Source organism: Microcaecilia unicolor, chromosome 10 (assembly GCF_901765095.1).
Source record: "Microcaecilia unicolor chromosome 10, aMicUni1.1, whole genome shotgun sequence".
Classification (NCBI taxonomy): domain Eukaryota; kingdom Metazoa; phylum Chordata; class Amphibia; order Gymnophiona; family Siphonopidae; genus Microcaecilia; species Microcaecilia unicolor.
The window spans coordinates 65,065,216-65,085,799 of NC_044040.1; the positions used below are offsets into that span (position 1 = coordinate 65,065,216).

The 20,584-nt window shown below is 42.5% G+C and overlaps 1 protein-coding gene across 1 annotated transcript in view; it reads left to right on the forward strand.

The window, feature by feature from the left end:
• CNTN1 (contactin 1) overlaps positions 1–20,584 on the forward strand; it is a 317,283-nt gene that overhangs the window by 250,657 nt on the left and 46,042 nt on the right. The window contains exons 17-18 of the mRNA XM_030216174.1: positions 4,566–4,636; positions 10,549–10,783. Coding sequence (XP_030072034.1) covers positions 4,566–4,636; positions 10,549–10,783 — 306 coding nt within the window. The remainder of the gene's footprint in view (positions 1–4,565; positions 4,637–10,548; positions 10,784–20,584) is intronic.

A 20,584-nucleotide genomic window follows, 5' to 3' on the forward strand; every position in this document is an offset into this window, starting at 1 on the left:
ATAGTGGAATTAGAAAAGGTACAGAGAAAGGTGACAAAAATGATAAAGGGTATGGGATGACTTCCCTATGAGGAAAGGCTAAAGCAGCTAAGGTTCTTCAGCTTGGAGAAAAGACAGCTGAGGGGAGATATTATAGAAGTCTATAAAATAATGAGTGGAGTGAAACAGGTAAACGTGAATCGCTTGTTTACTCTTTCCAAAAATACTAGGACTAGGGGGCATGCAATGAAGCTACAAAGTAGTAAATTTAAAACAAATTGGAGAAAAGTTTTCTTCACTCAATGTGTAATTAAACGCTAGAATTTGTTGCCAGAGAATATAGTAAAAGCTGTTAGCTTAGCGGGGTTTAAAAAAGGTTTGGATGGCTTCCTTAAGGAAAAGTCTATAGACCATTATTAAAATGGACTTGGGGGAAAATCCACTGCTTATTTCTAGGATAAACAGCATAAAATGTATTGTACTTTTTGGGGGTCTTGCCAGGTACTTATGACCTGGATTGGCCACTGTTGGAAACAGGATGCTGGGTTTGATGGACCTTCGCTCTGTCCCAGTATGCCAATACTTATGTACTTATGTTGGGCATACCGCCGCTCTATAAAAGGGTCCCTAAAGAGACCAGAATCACAGCTCAGGCTTCAACAGAGCTGGAGGCCAAAAGAAGCAGGATGACACGGCCAGGTTGGTCCAAAATTAAATAATTATTTACACCGGGTATGCTGTACACTGTTGTTGTGGTAGAATATCAGGAAAACAAAGTACAGCATATACAATTCAAGAGACCAATTATTAAGTCATGAAAAATATGCAAAGCTCATAACTACATTATCTTCCTATTATAAAAACATATTTAAAAACTGCTTTAGAGAGTTATGAATCATTAAAGCACCTCTAGGGCAGTAATAATAAATCCTCTGCACATTCTTAGAGTTGTGTGGAGGTTTATTAGCCAGGGAAAGAGAAGACAGCTAAAAGCAAGTGTATGCAATAAATCCACAAGAAAAGTATTTAAAATCAGCCTGCTATTCTACATGATGGGCTCATTAATTGATCATCTGACAATCCCATTTTGCTCTTTGCAAATGTCAGTTCTCTTAAAAAAAAAAAAAGCAAAATGTTTTCATTATACCCCATGCTGAGAATTCTTGCAAATAAGTGTAGCCTGTCACAAGAGTTCATATGGGCAAACTCATTTAAATTAAAACTTAACACTAAGAAAACTCATTGCCTCATCCTCTCTTCTCCCTATAATAAGTTCAAACCCCCAACCTTAATCACTCCTGACCTTACCCTCCCGGTCTCTGAGAACCTAAAAATACTTGGGGTAATTGTTGATCGTAACCTATCACTCGTGAACCAAACAAACTCCACCACCAAGAAAATATTCTTCTCTCTATGGAAACTAAAGCGGATAAAACCTTATTTCCCCGGAGAAATATTTTGTAACCTAGTTCAATCACTGGTACTAAGCCACCTTGATTACTGCAATGGAATATACGCAGGATGCAGAGAACAACTTCTGAAGAAACTCCAAACCGCCCAGAATACAGCTGCCAGATTAATCTATGGAAAATCAAAATTTGACAGCTCTAAACCCCTACGTGAGAAACTACACTGGCTTCCAGTCAAGGAAAGAATTACTTTTAAACTCTGTACACTGGTTCATAAAACTCTTTACGGTGAAGCTCCAGCTTACATGGATACCCTTATCAATTTGCCAGATCATCCCGTTCATATTTAAATCTCCACCATCCCACCTGTATTGGTCCCAAATACAAATCCACCTACGCCTCCACCTTTTCCTTCATTATCACTCAACTATGGAATGCATTGCCTAAATCTGTGAAAATTATTTATGACCACCTGCACTTCAGAAAATCTCTTAAGACCAGCTTAATTGGAAAGGCTTATCCTAATGGTTCCGTCCCAAATCCATAACTCCTGGATTACAATTACTTTATGGACCTTATAGACTCTATTCCCCTACCCCCTTTTCCCTTTCCCCTTGTAATTACTATCCTATCTATTCACCTTACCATACTTCATTTGTTTATTTACCAGATTGGCAAATGCCTTACAGACTGATGTTAGCCACATTGAGCCTGCCAGTGGGTAGGAAAATGTGGGGTATAAATGTTATAAATAAATATAATGAGAGATAAGAGCAATTTATTGTGGCAGTTTTAGGCAAGTCACATTGTTGAGAGACATGCTGATAGTTTTACTTTACACATATGAAGGGCAGTTCTACCTTTGCATGCATAAATGTGCAGAATATTAGCACTTATGTACATAAGTGCACACTTAACCCATGAAAGTACAGCAGAGTGCCTAAACCAGGGGTTCTTAACCCAGTCCTTGGGACACACCTAGCCAGTCGGGTTTTCAGGATACCCACAATGAATATGCATGAGATAAACTTGCATAGATTTGCATGTTGTACCTCCATTCTATCTCGTGCATATTCATTGTGGGTATCTTGAAAACCCGACTGGCTAGGTATGTCCCGAGGACTGGGTTGAGAACCCCTGGCCTAAATCTCTATTCTGTAACAGCACACATAAGTGGCATAGCACATAAATTCAGAGGAGGACACCCACATGGGCAGATGGATGGGGCTCTCACTTACATATGTAAATTACAGAATCCCTGCCACATTTAATCCAGCACAGTTACGCCAGGTCTATGGGTGGTGCACCCGCAGGTACATAAATTTAAGGCGTGCTAATACTGGATTATGTTAGTATTCTATAATGGAATTTGGATATCCAGATACCATTATAACATAGGTTTTCACTACATGATATTGGGGTGCCTAAATGGAGGCTCTTATTTTTTGAATTGCCCCCATCTGTGTGAATGCAGAGTACTCTCACATGTTGCATCTGCTGTGTGTGAGTACAGACAAAGAGAGGTAAAAGAAAACATGGTGTATTTACTGGAAAAGTTGGTTTATAATAACATATGCATCATTTGTAAAACTATGATGGATTAATGAAAGCAGCAAAAATTCTCAAGAAACCAAAGTTCCTAGCAAGGGCCTAGAATATTAGTCACTCTTATGGTAATGGTGAAGGAGCACAAGAAAATAGCTGATAGGGATGTGCATAGACACATTTTATTTTCAAAAACATTTTTCTCTAAATTTTTGACATTTTTCAAAGTTTGTTTCAAAATTGTTTTTTTTAAATCATTTTAGCATGAATTAATTAACTTTGTGCAGGTTATTTCTTTTTTTTTTTTTTTTTTTTTCATTCCATTAAAAAAAACCTAGGTAATTGTTTAGTATGTATAAAAATGAAACAAAAAAAATTAAAATATCACCAAAAATAAAAATATCAAATTACATTTAGATTCCGTCCAAATCAAAAACAGCCACTCTTCACAAACCTACTACTTAATGCAATAGGAGAAAAAAGAATGTAGATAACACTAAGGAAGCAGTCTCTTCCTGTTTCCATAACAGACACCTGTACATTTGCTATAGTAATTGAAATTATCAGTACTCAAAGCTGTTTACTTTTATAGATATTAAAGATCATTGTGTGAGTTGCTGGCTGATACAAATGGAAAATGGGTCAATATTCAACCACCACAGTCAGTATAGATTTTAGCTAAATAAAACAATATTCGGATTGCATCCAACATTGAAAATCTGTGCAGTGTAGTCTGCAATAAAAGGTTGAATAAAATCGGTGAGAGTCCAAGCCTCTGATAAGACTCCCTACGTCTCTACTCTATTTTTCTAAGAAGCCCTAAACCAATTTAACACTACCTCTTTAGCACCAAAACTATTCAAGATATAATAGTACCCCATGATCTGCAAGTTCAAATGCACTTGATAAATCAAATTGAATTGTCACTGCGCAATGTGCATGACTCAACAAATACAACCCATGAGAAAGGCTCTTTATATTGATTTGAACTATCTGGATAGCGGCAATACTGAGTGTCCTATTTGGATAGCTAACCATATAAGGTTAGGATAACAATTTTTATGTCCTAATTTTTATGTCAGGGTAGTTATCTGGATAGCAAACTCAATGTTGCTACTTTCCCAATAAATTGCTACTTCACCCATGCACTGCCCTTGCATTATCTAGATAGTACTGAGAAAACAGCAAGGCAAAACAGTCGACGAAATCCAACATGGAGAACAGAAGGGAAGCAGACCATATGAGAAACACAGTCTTTCATTGCCACTATTTACTCCCAACATGGCCATATTTTGCCAAATGGCTGCCTCAAGGAGTGGATGAATCTCCAACCTGGTTTGGACTCACCACAAGGTAACCCAGGTTGGGAACATTGTGTTCATCCACCCCTGAGGCACCTGTTTGGTGAAACATAGCCATATGGCGTGACCTTTTTAGACCTGGGCGTTTAGAGTAGAAATTTAGCAGCACTATCCAGACTGTCACTGAATAGCGGTGATTTAAGGAAATATTCGGATATTGATGGCAGTTATCCAGATGTTTCTCTTTGAATATCCAGCCCAGAGTCAATAAGCTCTCTGCTGAGGAAATATGTTGACACACTGAAAATCTGACATTGTTTTGCCTTTCCAGCTCCTAATGTGGCTCCTTCTGATGTTGGAGGAGGCGGAGGAAGCAATCGTGAGCTTATAATAACATGGACGGTAGGTTACATAAAATCTCATTAGCGAGGTAAATTCCTTTTGCTTGGCCAGCTGGATGTGTGCAACATTTTCTATCCATGCATTATTGTATAGAATTTCCATTTGCAATCAATCATACATTGGACAACAGGTTTATATTTGTTTTGCAACCTACCACCTACGTTTAACAGAAATTGTATTGAAATGTTACATAGACACATGTCAAAGAGTACAGCCTTACTATAAATTCAAAATATTAGGGGTAATTTTCAGTAGCAGTAGATTAATTTAAAGACCGATGCCAGTGTTTAAAATTTATATTCAGCACTCTTGAATATACATATAGTTGCTACTATGTGAAAGGCTTTTTTAACTGCACGCATGCTGTTACACGTGCTTTGCGCAGGAAAGTGAACAGAAAAGTTGCACTTATGCGTGCAAGTGGGCTGCGGTCTATTCTATAAGGGAGTATGTAAGTGTTTCAGCGCGCAACTGTATATGTAAGTGGAGCATGGGCAGGACATGGGCATGTCTTTCTGTGGTAGTATGAATGAGGGTGGGCCCAGAGCCCATGTAAGACAGAGCCACACAGCAGTTGAAGATAAAGGAAAATAACACTTATTAAAGCTGTTAGGTCATTTGTAGGTAAGAGGAAAAAAGGAAATATAAATTAGTCTGTAAATGTCACAGTGTCCTTGTGTAGCCTGCTCCTGCAGGGCCACTGTGTATGTTATTGCCTTTCAATACAGCACCACATTTTACTTGTCCCCGGCCTGGTTCCTCAAAGTTACTAGGGAACACTCTAGCAAGTACTCAGATCAAAGTACAAAATCTGCAAACTTCCAAATGGAACTTGACCTACCTGACTGTAGAAGTTGCAGTTGACATATAAGTGATGGAGGCACTTGCCGTGGGGTGTTACTGCTTCCCTCTGGGCCTGTTTAACCTAGCTATATAGGGTTACCATATGTCCGGATTTACCCGGACATGTCCTCTTTTTGAGGGCATGTCCGGGCAACCGGGCGGGTTTTGCCAATCTGCCCGTTTGGATTTCTGGACAAACGGGCAGGCTGGTGGGCAGACGGCCAGCCTGCCCGTTTGCCCAGAAATCCGGACAAACGTGCAGATTGCTAGCCTCCCCTCCCCTTACTTACTGGTGCCCTGGTGGTCTAGTGACCTCTTCCGCCTTCGGGGCAGGAAAGAGCCCCCTCTTTCCTGCCCAGAGCGCTGCCCTGCATGCATGCATCCTTCCTGTTGGTGATCCTCGGCACCAATTCAAAATGGCCGCCGAGAGTTGAAGTGACCTCGCAAGACTTCAACTCTTGGCGGCCATTTTGAATCAGCGCTGAAATCACCAACAGGAAGCATGCATGCAGGGCAGCGCCCCGGGCAGGAAAGAGGGGCTTTTTCCTGCCCCAAAGAGGTCACTAGACCACCAGGGCAGTAGTAAGGTAAGGGGAGGGGGGGGGGCGACAGGGTATGTGACAGGGGGGAGGGGAAAATGTGACGGGGGTGGAGTGAGGGTGTGACAGGGGGAGGAATGAGGGTGTGAAAGGGGGTGGGGTGTCGTGTGGTGGGGCATGTGTCCTCCTTTTGGGGGGACAAAATATGGTAACCCTATAGCTATGGCCTTAGCTTTTATACTTCCTAGACCATGCCTTCATGGCACAAACCTTCCCGTGTCGCTTCCCCCTTGGGTGAGACTATAAGTTTTAAGGTGGCTCACACTGGGAGGGAGTGCTATCAAGGAAGAGAAGCAGCAACAGAATCTGGGTATCCAGATATTATAGAACAGGCGCTCCCTGCACCATATTGGGCATCACTTACAGAATTCCTCCATAGATTATCTGAATAGCAGCTGAACAACTTTGGTTAAATTGTTTACACCTGTCTATCCGCTGATATTCAGTGACACTTAACCAGACTGTGCTGCTGAGTAGTTAGTGCAGGGAGGGGGAGGGGTCCATATGCGGAGCTTGTGCAAAGCCAGGACTTAACTGGTTAGTGAAATTTGGTCTGTGAACTGTCTAAGGGGCCCTTTTACTAAGCTGCATAGGTGCCTACTCATGCCCAACATGCATCAATTTTGAGTTACTGACTGGATACCGTGTGGCCCTTGCGGTAATTTCATTTTTGACGCTCATCCACTAGGTGCATCGGAAAATATTTTTATTTTCCATTGCGCAGGTAGTAATCAGGCAGTAATCAGCATTTTACACATGTAGACCATTACCGCACGGTTACCGTGTGAGACCTTACCGCTAGGTCAATGACTGGCGGTAAGGTCTCAGACCCATAAGTACATAAGTACATAAGTAGTGCCATACTGGGAAAGACCAAAGGTCCATCTAGCCCAGCATCCTGTCACCGACAGTGGCCAATCCAGGTCAAGGGCACCTGGCACGCTCCCCAAACGTAAAAACATTCCAGACAAGTTATACCTAAAAATGAGGAATTTTTCCAGTCCATTTAATAGCGGTCTATGGACTTGTCCTTTAGGAATCTATCTAACCCCTTTTTAAACTCCGTCAAGCTAACCGCCCGTACCACGTTCTCCGGCAATGAATTCCAGAGTCTAATTACACGTTGGGTGAAGAAAAATTTTCTCCGATTCGTTTTAAATTTACCACACTGTAGCTTCAACTCATGCCCTCTAGTCCTAGTATTTTTGGATAGCGTGAACAGTCGCTTCACATCCACCCGATCCATTCCACTCATTATTTTATACACTTCTATCATATCTCCCCTCAGCCGTCTCTTCTCCAAGCTGAAAAGCCCTAGCCTTCTCAGCCTCTCTTCATAGGAAAGTCGTCCCATCCCCACTATCATTTTCGTCGCCCTTCGCTGTACCTTTTCCAATTCTACTATATCTTTTTTGAGATACGGAGACCAGTACTGAACACAATACTCCAGGTGCGGTCGCACCATGGAGCGATACAACGGCATTATAACATCCGCACACCTGGACTCCATACCCTTCCTAATAACACCCAACATTCTATTCGCTTTCCTAGCCGCAGCAGCACACTGAGCAGAAGGTTTCAGCGTATCATCGACGACGACACCCAGATCCCTTTCTTGATCCGTAACTCCTAACGCGGAACCTTGCAAGACGTAGCTATAATTCGGGTTCCTCTTACCCACATGCATCACTTTGCACTTGTCAACATTGAACTTCATCTGCCACTTGCACGCCCATTCTCCCAGTCTCGCAAGGTCCTCCTGTAATCGTTCACATTCCTCCTGCGACTTGACGACCCTGAATAATTTTGTGTCATCGGCGAATTTAATTACCTCACTAGTTATTCCCATCTCTAGGTCATTTATAAATACATTAAAAAGCAACGGACCCAGCACAGACCCCTGCGGGACCCCACTAACTATCCTCCTCCACTGAGAATACTGGCCACGCAATCCTACTCTCTGCTTCCTATCTTTCAACCAGTTCTTAATCCATAATAATACCCTACCTCCGATTCCATGACTCTGCAATTTCTTCAGGAGTCTTTCGTGCGGCACTTTGTCAAACGCCTTCTGAAAATCCAGATATATAATATCAACCGGCTCCCCATTGTCCACATGTTTGCTTACCCCCTCAAAAAAATGCATTAGATTGGTGAGGCAAGACTTCCCTTCACTAAATCTGTGCTGACTTTGTCTCATCAGTCCATGTTTTTGTATATGCTCTGCAATTTTATTCTTAATAATAGCCTCCACCATCTTGCCCGGCACCGACGTCAGACTCACCGGTCTATAATTTCCCGGATCTCCTCTGGAACCTTTCTTAAAAATCGGAGTAACATTGGCTACCCTCCAGTCTTCCGGTATTACACTCGATTTTAGGGACAGATTGCATATTTCTAACAGTAGCTCCGCATGTCCATTTTCGGCAAAAATTTTAAATAGGCATTGTTTTACGGGTGTGCTGAAAAAAATGATTCTGTGCGTGCCCAAAACACACGTCTACACAATCGCAGGCCATTTTTCAGCGCACCTTTGTAAAAGGGTCCCTAAGTAAGCGGATAAAGTTATGATAGCAAAAAGGCCATCTTAACTTTATCCCCGAGCTAACCAGGCACTGGTCTGATTATCGGATGGTGCGCAGTTAACTTCTGGATGATTACACATGCCAGATCCCAGACATGGCCTGACTTTGAATATCTGGGCTCAGTTCTGCCTGCTGCAGTTAGCAGCTTAAAAATTGCTCACTGCCACTGGCTGAATATTACTCCAATTTTGTATAAAACATATAAACGGCAAGTGACTGACTCACCTGCAAATGCGCAGTACAGACGTTCTTCTCTGTCCCGTCCTCGCGTCATGACATCAGAGGGCGGAACAGAGAGGGAAACGGAGTCGGACTGTCGGACGCCGCTGCTGCAGCCTGGAAATGAACATCGCGCGAACCAACCTCCACCCTCCTCCCCATCCCCGCCGCCGCTCCCACCCCCTCCATATCGGGCCCCCCTGCACTGACCTGACAGCGCCTCTCACCTCCGTGTGGAAGCGCTGCAGGCAGCAGCAGAGCGATCTGCTGCTGCCTGTAGCGCTTTCACACGGAGGTGAGAGGCGCTGTCAGGTCAGTGCAGGGGGCCCGGCACGGAGGGGGGAGGGAGCGGTGGCGAGGAGGGTAGCTGGACATGGGGGGAGGGCAGGGGGGAGAGGGCATGGTTGCTGGACATGGTGTGAGAGCAGGGCAGAGAGGAGGGTTGCTGGATATGGGGGAGAGGATCGGTGGATGGAGTGAGGCCAGGGGAGAGAGGAGGGCTGCAATACTCGCCCGTTTTTACGGGCTTAACGGCTAGTTTTGTATATTTGTTGCCAATGCCCATGGTGGCTAAGGATGCTGCTGACCATTGCCAGCTATAATATGTGTGGCAATATTTAGCCATTATCCCCTGTATTCTATATAGTTTGAATTAATTCTACATGCAAATACGGTCATATTCTACATTTGTGCATGCAATTTAATTAGTTAACAAGCCAATCAGCGCTCATAATTGCCAATAGACAAGCAATTCTTGACATTAATTGGCATTAATTAGAAATTATGTGCACAACTGTCTAAGTGTATTCTGTAACGTGATGTGCGTAAATTCTAAGTTGCATAGTTGAAAAGGGGGCTTAGCCATGGGTGTGGAATGGGCAGATCGTGGGCATTCGTAAAATCAATGTGTGTTGCAGGGGTGTAGCCAGACCAGCGGGAGGGGGGTCCAGAGCCCGAGGTGAGGGGGCACATTTTAGCTCCCCCCCTGGTGCCGCCGACCCCCCTCCCCCCCGCTGCCATTGCCAACACCCCCCCCCCCCCGCCAGCACCACTACCAACAACTTTGACCCCCCCACCGAAGACCCTCTCAACCCCCCCCATCCCACCCGCCCACCATCACCGTCGCCTACCTTTGCTGGCGGGGGACCCCAACCCCCGCCAGCTGAGGTCCTCTTCTTCCTTCATTTTGTTTCTGAGTCTGACGTCCTGCACGTACAATGTGCAGGACGTCAAACTCAGAAACAAAATGAAGGAAAGGTAGCAGACGGCGATGATGGGTTGATGGCGGGTTGGCGGTAGGAGGGGGGGGTTGCGAGGGTCGTCAGCAGGGGGGTCCAGGGCCAAATCTACAGGGGCCCAGGCCCCCGTGGCTCCTTAGTAGCTACGCCACTGGCGTGTTGTAGAATACACCTGGTCTGGCCTAATTTAGGCATCGGCATTTACGCCACAACTAAATTTAGTCATGTGGATGGGAGCTCGGCGTATTCTATAAACCATGTGGAAATTTAGGCGTATTCTATAAAGGACCGATTTTTTTAGGCGTGGTACATAGAATCTAGTCATATATATATATATATATATATATATATATAGATTGCTAAACCATTTGCATTGACAACCTGATTTATTGTATATAACATGTTCTTCCTTTCTTTTGCTTCTGTAGCCTTTGTCAAGAGAATACCACTTTGGAAACAATTTTGGCTATATTGTTGCCTTTAAGCCATATGGCGAAAAAGAGTGGAGGAAGGTTACGGTCACTGATCCTGAAAGTGGCAGATATGTTCACAAAGATGACAAAATGAACCCTTCAACGCAGTTTCAAGTGAAAATAAAAGCATACAACAACAAAGGAGATGGGCCATTTAGCAATACAGGTGTCATTTATTCAGCACAAGATGGTAAGGAAAACTAGCTACTTTTTCAGGTACCCAGGGAGGACAGTGGGGACTAACAGGCTGAATCCATGGGCTGCCAGGGGGACGGGGGGAAGAGAGGAAACAGTTTTGGACCCTGGAGGTGGAAGGGATTGAGAGAGAGGTGCTTTCCCAGGTGAGGGCTGGAGGGAAGCCTCAACCTATACATGACTCATAGGATTTTAGACAATTTTTTGGTCTAAAACTGTCCTCAACCTGGGAATGACCTATAGTCAAGTATATAGTGACGTGGAGGAGTGGCCAAGTGGCTAGATTACTGGTCTTTGACATCCAGAGGTGCCCATTTCAAATCCCATTGCTTCTCCTTGCGATCTTGGGCAAGTCACTTAACCCTCCAGTTCCTCAGGTACAAATATGTAGTGTACCTAAATGTAACTCACCTTGAGCTACTACTGAAAAAGGTGTGAGCTAAATCCAAACAAATAATAATAATAATTTAGAGGTCCTTTGACTAAGCTGCGGTAAGCACTAATGCCTGCTTACTGTTGGTTAAAAAACACTAGTGCGGGGCACGTTCAGGTGTCCTGCGGTAGATTTGGAATCGGTGCGTGCTTCTCGCATGCTAAAAATTAGAATTTATTTTATAGCACTGGGGGCGTTTTTGGGGACAGACATTAGGCATGTTCTGTGCTAATCAGCGCAGCTACATTGCCGTGCTCTAATCACATAGCGTGTGGTTAGCATGTGAGCCCTTACCGCCTACAGAATCGATGGTGGTAAGGGCTCATGCGCTAATGGCCATGTGCTAATGGGGAAATTAGCACCTGGTCATTAATAGAAATAAATGAAAAATGGGGGCCATTTAAAGTGGCCTCAGTGAGCGGGAAAGACCTGCGCTGAGGATAGTGCTGACCACTTTTTAGCATGGCTTTGTAAAATGAACATAGGGCCCCTTTTACCAAGCTGCAGCAAAAGGGGATCCGGTGCTGGTGTTGGCGCTTGTTTTACATGCGCGTCGAGGCCCCCTTTTACCGCTACTGGTAAAAGGGAAGTCTAGTCTTCCTACAGGAAATGGCCGGGTGGCAAGTTAAGCACTTTCTGCACGACCATGTCGGTGGCATTGAGGTGGCAGTAAGGTCTTACCGCCGGGTACACTCCAGCGCTACAAAAATGATGGTGTGCTAGGAGTAGGAAATACTGCTGGGCTGCTGCGTTAGCCCGACGGTACTTTGTGTACAGAGAACAGTAAGCTTGTGTTGGGCTTACTGCCGCTTAGTAAAAGGAGCCTATAGTGACTTAAAATGAATGTGCATGTAACATACATACATATAGTAACATAGTAGATGACGGCAGAAAAAGACCTGAACGGTCCATCCAGTCTGCCCAAAAAGACAAACATATGTGTATACCTTACCTTGATTTGTACCTGCCTTATTCAGGGCACAGAGCGTACAAGTCTGCCCAGCAGTACTTCCCGCCTCCCAACCACCAGTCCCGCCTCCCATCACCGGCTCTGTCACAGACCGTATAAGTCTGCCCTCCACTATCATCGCCTCCCAACCACCAACCCCTCTTCCCCCCACCTGCTCCGCCACCCAATTTTGGCTAAGCTTCTGAGGATCCATTCCTTCTGCACAGGATTCCTTTATGCATATCACACGCATGTTTGAATTTCGTTACCGTTTTCATCTCCACCACCTCCCGCGGGAGGGCATTCCAAGCATCCACCACCCTCTCTGTGAAAAAATACTTCCTGACATCTTTCCTGAGGCTGCCCCCCTTCAACCTCATTTCATGTCCTCTCGTTCTACCGCCTTCCCGATTCCGGAAAAGATATGTGTTCATAACTTCCCCCGCCCCCAGCCCTCTGATATTCAGTCCATGGTGGTCAGCATTTCTTTAAAATACAGGTTAAAAAAAAAAAAAAAACAGCACCACGTGCCTTTAAAAATGGAACACAGTTCTTTAATGAATGAGCCTTGACAAAAAGACCCGACACGGGCCGTGTTTCGGTGACTAGCACCTGCGTCAGGGGTCACAGTGATGACGTGGAAAACTTGGGGAATAACTCGAATATATTCCTCTACAATATATTATTCCTTACCCCACGTCTCATATAGTAAAAGCTACAAAGCACCAAGGCACTTTCACTTTCTGTATCCAAATGGATGAAAAAAGTGCCTTGGTGCCTTGTAGCTTTTACTATATGAGACGTGGGGTAAGGAATAATATATTGTAGAGGAATATATTCGAGTTATTCCCCAAGTTTTCCACGTCATCACTGTGACCCCTGACGCAGGTGCTAGTCACCGAAACACGGCCCGTGTCGGGTCTTTTTGTCAAGGCTCATTCATTAAAGAACTGTGTTCCATTTTTAAAGGCACGTGGTGCTGTTTTGTTTTTTTTTTGTTTGGGCTTTAGTTTGTACTTCGTTCCCTCTCTTTTGTTATATTTAAAATACAGGTTACCATGCATTTTTTTATGCCCAGGTATTTGTCATTGGACCATACCTAGATACTAGTGTTGACTTTCTGAGTAGAAAGCAACTGCCAGCATTAATCCAAGTACCAGCAGTATTCAGACTTGTAGCCAGATAAAGTTAGGACATCCTTTGTGCTGCCTCAACTTTGTCCTGAGACAACAGGACTGGTCAGCAGACTGAATATTGTCATTAGCCAGGTAATTCTCAGCTCTTCCCCCTGGAGAGCTTTTGGCACTAAAGTGCATTACCTGTGCACTGAGATCAAGTAAAAGAAAGACAAAAGGGGAACCAGTTGGCACAACCACTTTTATTAGAACTGTGGGTATAAAAGAGTTTTTTAAACCTGTATGTGTCCAGACTTCTTTTAACAATTGTCCACCAGCATAAAGGAGCAGATTCTATAAATGGTGCCCAAAAAATTGGTGCCAATCAAAACCGCACTTAGTGCTATTCTAAATTTGTGTGTGCATTTGAGATGCACATGAAAATTTATTGCTTAGCCAGCTCGATGACATCAATAATTGTGCACTAACAACCAATTATTGATGTTAATTGGCACTCAGTAATATTTGCATGCGCATCTGGCTATGCACTATTCTGTGAAGCAATGCACCTATCTCCCATAGCACGTATCTTGAGGATAGGCGTGCCAGGGGCATTCCAAAATTTGCATGCATAGTTATAGAATACTGGGTCAGTGCGCCTAACTTGGACGCCAGCGTTTACACCAGGTTTCAGAGGCGTAAGTGTGCACCCAAAGTTAGGAGCAAGATCCATGCGTGCCCTTTATAGAATAATGCTTAACACTAATTTTTTTCTGTGCCTAATTTTGAGTGCCATTTACAGAAGGAGGAGTAGCCTAGTGGTTAGCGCAGTGGACTTTGATCCTGGGGAGCTGGGTTTAATTTCCACCTCAGCTCCTTGTGACCTTAGGCAAGTCACTTATCCCTCCATTGCCCCAGGTACCAAAACATTTAGATTGTGAGCCCTCTAGGGACAGAGAAAGTACCTGCATATAATGTGTACAGGACTGCATACATCTAGTAGCGCTATAGAAATTAGTAGTAGTAGTAGTAGAATCCAGTCCTAACTGTATGGGGAGATGATGGAAACATCCACAACAGTTAAGAAGAGTTTTGCAATTACCATTCATTAATTGTGGCAATTAACATGCAGCAGCTGCAAAACCTTAACAGCAGTTTAGTAAAGGTGCTCACTTGGCACGTATTTTTCATGAGGACTTGGTCTGATGTTCCAAGCAAAGGTTTGCAAGCACATCCACTTTGAAAATTACCCCAAGGCAACTATGTGCTACGCACCTAAATTAGGAGTGCTTCCCCCTTATTTTATAACTACGTACATTAATTTTAGGAACACCCCCATTCCACCCATGACCCTCCCATTTCTGTGTAGCATTTTTGAACTCGCACATAAAATTTAAGTGTGAATCCTGCACCTAAATTTACGCACATATAGTCCAATAAAATCCAATTAGTGCCAATAATTGCTTCTTAACAAGCCAATTATCAGTGCTAATTAGCTCCCTATTTAATTAAATTGTGGGTGAAAATCAGGCGCTCCCAAGTTGTGCACACAATTTTTAGCAACTTTTATAGAATTAGGGAGTTAATGCCTATTTATTTATTTATTTATTCAGAACTTGATATACTGAAAATTGAACGTTTTTGACATGGACATCTTTGGTTTCGAAAATTGTTGAAAGTCAGAAATGTCCATGTCTAAGAACGTCCAGATTTAAGGATTTGGATGTCTCTGACAGTATTTTCAAAAATGCGGGTTTCCTCGCCCCTGGATTTTGCCCTTTTTGCAAGGATGTCCAAATCACAACTTGGACGTTTCTTTCGAAAATGCCCCTCCACGTGGTTAACAACAATTAAAACAGCAAACATCTTGTGCAGGGAGAGGAGGAGAGGAGGAAAGGGATCAGCATAGAGAACAGTGAAAAGCTAAGGGAGGAGGGATGGAAGGCAGAAGAGTAAAGGAAAGTTTTAAGAAGAGCCTTAAATGCTTGAGTCTTCATATCAAGATAGCTGAAAGCTGTGTCACGAGAAAGCGAGAGATGAAGAACTGAGAGAGACAGTGCACATAGAAGGTTATCTGTGATGGACTGGAGAGAACATGAGGGAGTGTAAGGAATTAAGTTTGTGAAGATAGGCAGGTACGTTGAGTGCACACCCTTTGAAAATAAGCTTAATCAGTTTGTAGCAGATATAAAAGGAGACTGGGAGCCAGTGTTTGAGATGGAGGAGGGGAGTAACATGATCGAAATGGTGTGCTCTGTGAATGAGTTTGACAGCTGTAGACTGAATTAATTGAAGATACTTTAGAGATTATAGAAAAAGACCCGCATACAGTGAATTACAATAGTCTAGACAAGTGATAACTAAAGACAGAATTAGGTGCAAATAGATTGGAGGGGAAAGAAAAGGACGAATGGGCCGGATACATTGGAGAGCAAAAAAGGAGGAACTCATGGCATTGTCTATCTGAATTTTGAAAGTAGGTTTTGAATCAAAAATAACCCCTAGGTTCTAACGGAATCGCTGAATGGAAGTGGTGAGTTGTCTAAGATAGGAGCACCTAACCTATTATATGTCAAGTTTCAAGTTTATTTATAGGTTTACTGTCCCGCCCTTTGGAATACCTTCAGGGCGGCTTACAATCTAAAATATAAATGAAGGAAAAAAAGTGGACAAAAGGAGAACCAGACATGACTGTGTAGGGTAGTGGGGAGAACTACAATATTTGATTGGATAGAAGGGGGCAGGGAAGAACATACCACGTTGGCATGCTGCACTTAAGTATGAAGCCAGGTCAATGGTAGGCATAAGCTGTCGTACTTAAGTGTACCGTACAATGTGTGTCTGATACTATTCTATAAGGTAAGCAGAACATCCATGACATGCTCATGCTCCACCCACTGGTACAGCCCAGTTTTATGGACCGGCATCTAGCACATACGTATGTAAATTCCAATTTGTGATATCAATACATGCAATTAGTGCCTAAATGTTGGGGCCCATTATAGAATTACCGTTCATGAAATTATCCTCTGTATTTTTATTTTTATTTTGTGGCTTCTAAGCAGTTTACATAAAAAGAACAATAGGCTACTAGAAAGAGAGAAAAAAATTAGGCGTGAGCAGGGTAGACAAGGTTAAAAAGGTAGGTTTTCAAGACCGCTTTAAACTTAATGTAGAAGAGTTCAGATCAGAGGTGAGGACGCAGCATGTTCTAGATTGTGGGAGCCGCATAGCTAACGGCAGAGGCAATGGTAGAGTCAAGACGGACAATTGAAGGGGGAGGAGTTGGAGGAAACCAGCAGTTGCAGAGCAAAGTAAACGAGATGGAGTGTAAGGGGTAAGGAGTATATATTTCATATGTACTGCAGTTTTAAAATCACCTGAAAATGCTAGAAGCAGCATTTACCTCATAATATCATTGTGCTTAGCTCAGTAATGGACGGAGCTGACCTTGCTTTAGTGCATCAGGCTTTTACAGAGACATAAGTTTGGGTTATTAATCATTACTGAAAGACAAATAGCAGGAGCAACTTCACATATAAGATTCCTTAGTTACCTTGGATACTTTTCATAGGACAATTAACTGAATCTTTTCTCAGAACAATGGCTTTCCTAATGCAGAGATGACTGAATGCCCAGTGGGAAGATTAAATATCAAGTGAAAGTCTTCTGGAGCTCAAGTAGAAATGACTGTTGCAGTTTGTTTCAAAAGATTTCTTCTTTTTTTTTTTTTTTTTTTTAAATAATAGTGCTCATCTTGAACAATATAGCATCTGAGATATGCATTATATTTGTGCTGGACTTTTTAAAATTAATCCAACTGGTTGCCCTGGGATTTGTAGTGTGGAGTGTTGCCACGATTCGGGTTTCTGCCAGGTACTTGTGACCTGGCATGGCCACCGTTTGGAAAACAGGATACTGAGCTAGATGGACCATTGTTCTGACCCAGTATGGCTACTTTTATGTTCTTATGTTCTTATCCATGTGGGCTACTGTTAAGACGTGGTTTTTTTTTACTTTTAGCCCCTGTTATTACTAACTGGGTCTTGTGCTAAAATAGCATGAGTTAGTGGTAAACTAACAAGTCAAAACAGTAGCCCCTAAATTGTGTAATGTTCATAATAAACCCAATATACATATTTTTCCAGGCTGAATATTTGATCTATACTCTATACTGTGATAATGATCTATATAAACAATATGCACAACTTTATAAAATGGTGTCAGATGACAAATGGCAGAGCACATTTGGGCACAATGGGCTCAAACTGTCACTGTACACAAATGTGCCCTGCCTTTTGTTTGTTTGTTGCATTTGTATCCCATATTTTCCCACCTATTTGCAGGCTCATTGTGGCTTACATTGTACAGTAGAGGCGATCACCAATACTGGTATGAACAAATACATAGTTAGGTTAATGGCAGGGTAATGATCAAGTGTGAGAGGCATATTGGGGTTATAAGGAAGAAGGGTTAGGTTATGTCCAGTACGAACTTATATCCTGTTGTTTTGCGGGGTTAAGGCATTTAGGTTGGATCGTTAGGGTATGCCTTTTCAAATAGGTAAGTCTTTAGGAGTTTCCGGAAGTTTAGGTTGAATGGAAAACAAAGGCATTATAATGCCTCTGTGTGACCGCACCTCAAATACTATGTGCGGTTCTGGTCACCGCATGTCAAAAAAGATATGGTAGAATTAGAAAAGGTACAGAGAAGGGCAACGAAAATGATAAAGGGGATTGGACGACTTCCCTGTGAGGAAAGGTTAAAGCGGCTAGGGCTCTTCAACTTGGTGAAAAGATGACTGGGGGGGAAATAAGGCTAAAATAATGAGTAAAGTGGAACAGGTAGATGTGAATCACTTGTTTATTCTTTCCAAAAATACTAGGACTAGGGGGCAAGCAATGAAGCTAAAAAATAGTAAATTTAAAACAAATCAGAGAAAATATTTCTTCACACAACGTGTAATTAAACTCTGGAGTTCATTGCCAGAGAATTTAGTAAAAGCAGTTAGTTTAGTGGGGTTTAAAAAAAGGTTTAGATAGCTTCCTAAAACAACAGTCCATAAGCCGTTATTAAGATGGACTTATTTCTAGGATAAGTGGCATAAAATGTGTTTGCCATCAGACATCATTTTATTGCTATCATTTTTACTCAATAAACAAACTGTTTTATTGTGACAAGGTCTGCTCTCATAAAGGTGGTTGCATGTTACAAGTTGCCTTAATAAAATAATAAGTAAAGGGTTTAAACACTGTACATTGACTATGTGACAAGGTATTTCTGAGGTAATTTCACCTGGTAACTGTGACATGTTACAAAAGTAGGAAATAGCCTTACCACATGTAGTGAAGTGTTACAGTATTTAAAAGTCTGTATCATATCTCCTCTCTCCCACTTTTCTTCCAGAGTATACATATTGAGAACTTTAAGTCTGTCCTCCTTAGGTCTGTACCGAATATTTGATTTGATTCAGCTAATAGTGCCCTCAATACATTATTTGTATTCAGCCAAATAGTGATTTAAATTCGAATACGAATATTCCGGGGCTCTACTGTGCTACATCCTACTGCAATAAACACTTGATCTCTGATTTCATATTCCTTCCATATTTGTTATGTTAAAGCTCAATGCCCATTATTTGTACTCAGCCAAATTGTAAAATATGCTATTTGGTACAGCTCTAGTCCACATACACTTTATGATAATGACCACTGACCATTTTAGTAGCTGCCCTCCTGACTGACTCTATCCTGTTTATATCTTTTTGAAGGTGCGGTCTCCAGAATTGTACACCATATTATAAAAGAGGTCTCACCGAGTCTTATACAGGGATATCATCACCTCCAGTTTTCCTATTGGCCATTCCTCTCCCTATGCACCCAAGCATCGTACTAGCTTTCGCCATCGCTTTTCTACCTGTTTGGCCACCTTAAGATCATTACATATGATCACACCCAAGTCGTGCTCCCCTTTCATGCACAAGTTCTTCACCGCCTAAACTGTACCGTTCCCTCAGGTTTTTGCAGCCCAAATGCATGACCCTGCAGTTTTTAGTATTAAATCTTAGCTGCCAAATTCCGGATCATTCCTCGAGTTTCACTATGTCCTTCTTTATGTTATCCACACCATCAGTGGTGTCTACTCTATTGCAGGTTTTGGTATCATCCACAAAGAGGGAAACCTTACTGGACAGCCCTTCAGCATTATCGCTTACAGAAATGTTAAAAAGAACCGGCCCATGAATCAAACTTTGCAGCACACCACTGATAACATCCTTTACCTCAGAGTGGGCTCCATTTGCCACTACCCTCTGTTGCCTTCCACACAACCAATTCCTAACACAGCCAGTCTCTTTAGGGCCCAAACCGAGGACACTCAGTTTATTTATTAGTTTTCTATACGGAACCATGTCAAAGGCTCTGCTAAAATCTAAATGAGCATATCTAGTGCTCTCCCTCGATCCAACTCTCTGGTCAAAAAGTTAATCAGATTTGTCTGGCAAGACTTACCTCGAGTGAAACCATGTTCTTTTGGGTCCTGTAATTCATTGGATTCCAAAAACTTCACTATTCTCTGTTTTTACTATAAAAGTCAGACTTACTAGCCAGTGGTTCCCAACCTCTTTCCACTTTTGTGGAGAAGGACCACATCTGCCCTTTTCCAGTCCTCCAGGACCACTCCGGACTCTGGAGAAACATTGAAAAGATCAGCCAGTGGAACCACCAGAACTTCCATAGACTCCTTCAGTACCCTTGGATGTATGCCATTTGGCCCCATCGTTTTGTCCACCTTTAGTTTAGCCAGCTACTCTTGAACTCAATCCTCTGAAAATTGTTCAGGGACTTCCATACCCCTATTGCTATTTATGTTTGTCTTCTGCAGTCTTCTCCCAATCCTTCAGCTGTGAACACAAAACAGAAATAGTTGTTAAGCAATTCTGCCTTATCTTTATCAGCTTCTGAATATTCCTCCCCTACATCTTTGAGTCTCACAAAGCCACTTTTGCACTTCCTCCTTTCACTAACATTTCTTAAAAATATTTTACTGTATGGCTATTTTTTCTTCGGTTTGCATCTTTGTTTTCCTGACTTCTCTTAGCTTTTCCAGATATTGTCATCTATCTTTCTATTTGTGTGATCTATTGTAGTTTAAGAAGGCTAATCTCTTTTTCCTTACCTTTTCCTCTACTACTTTTGAGAACCAAAGTAGCCTTCTTTTTCTCTTATGTTTGATTACTTTCCTTTAAAAAAAAAAAAGAGGTTTGTTGCCCTTACAAGAGTTCCTTTCAGTTTTGCCTAC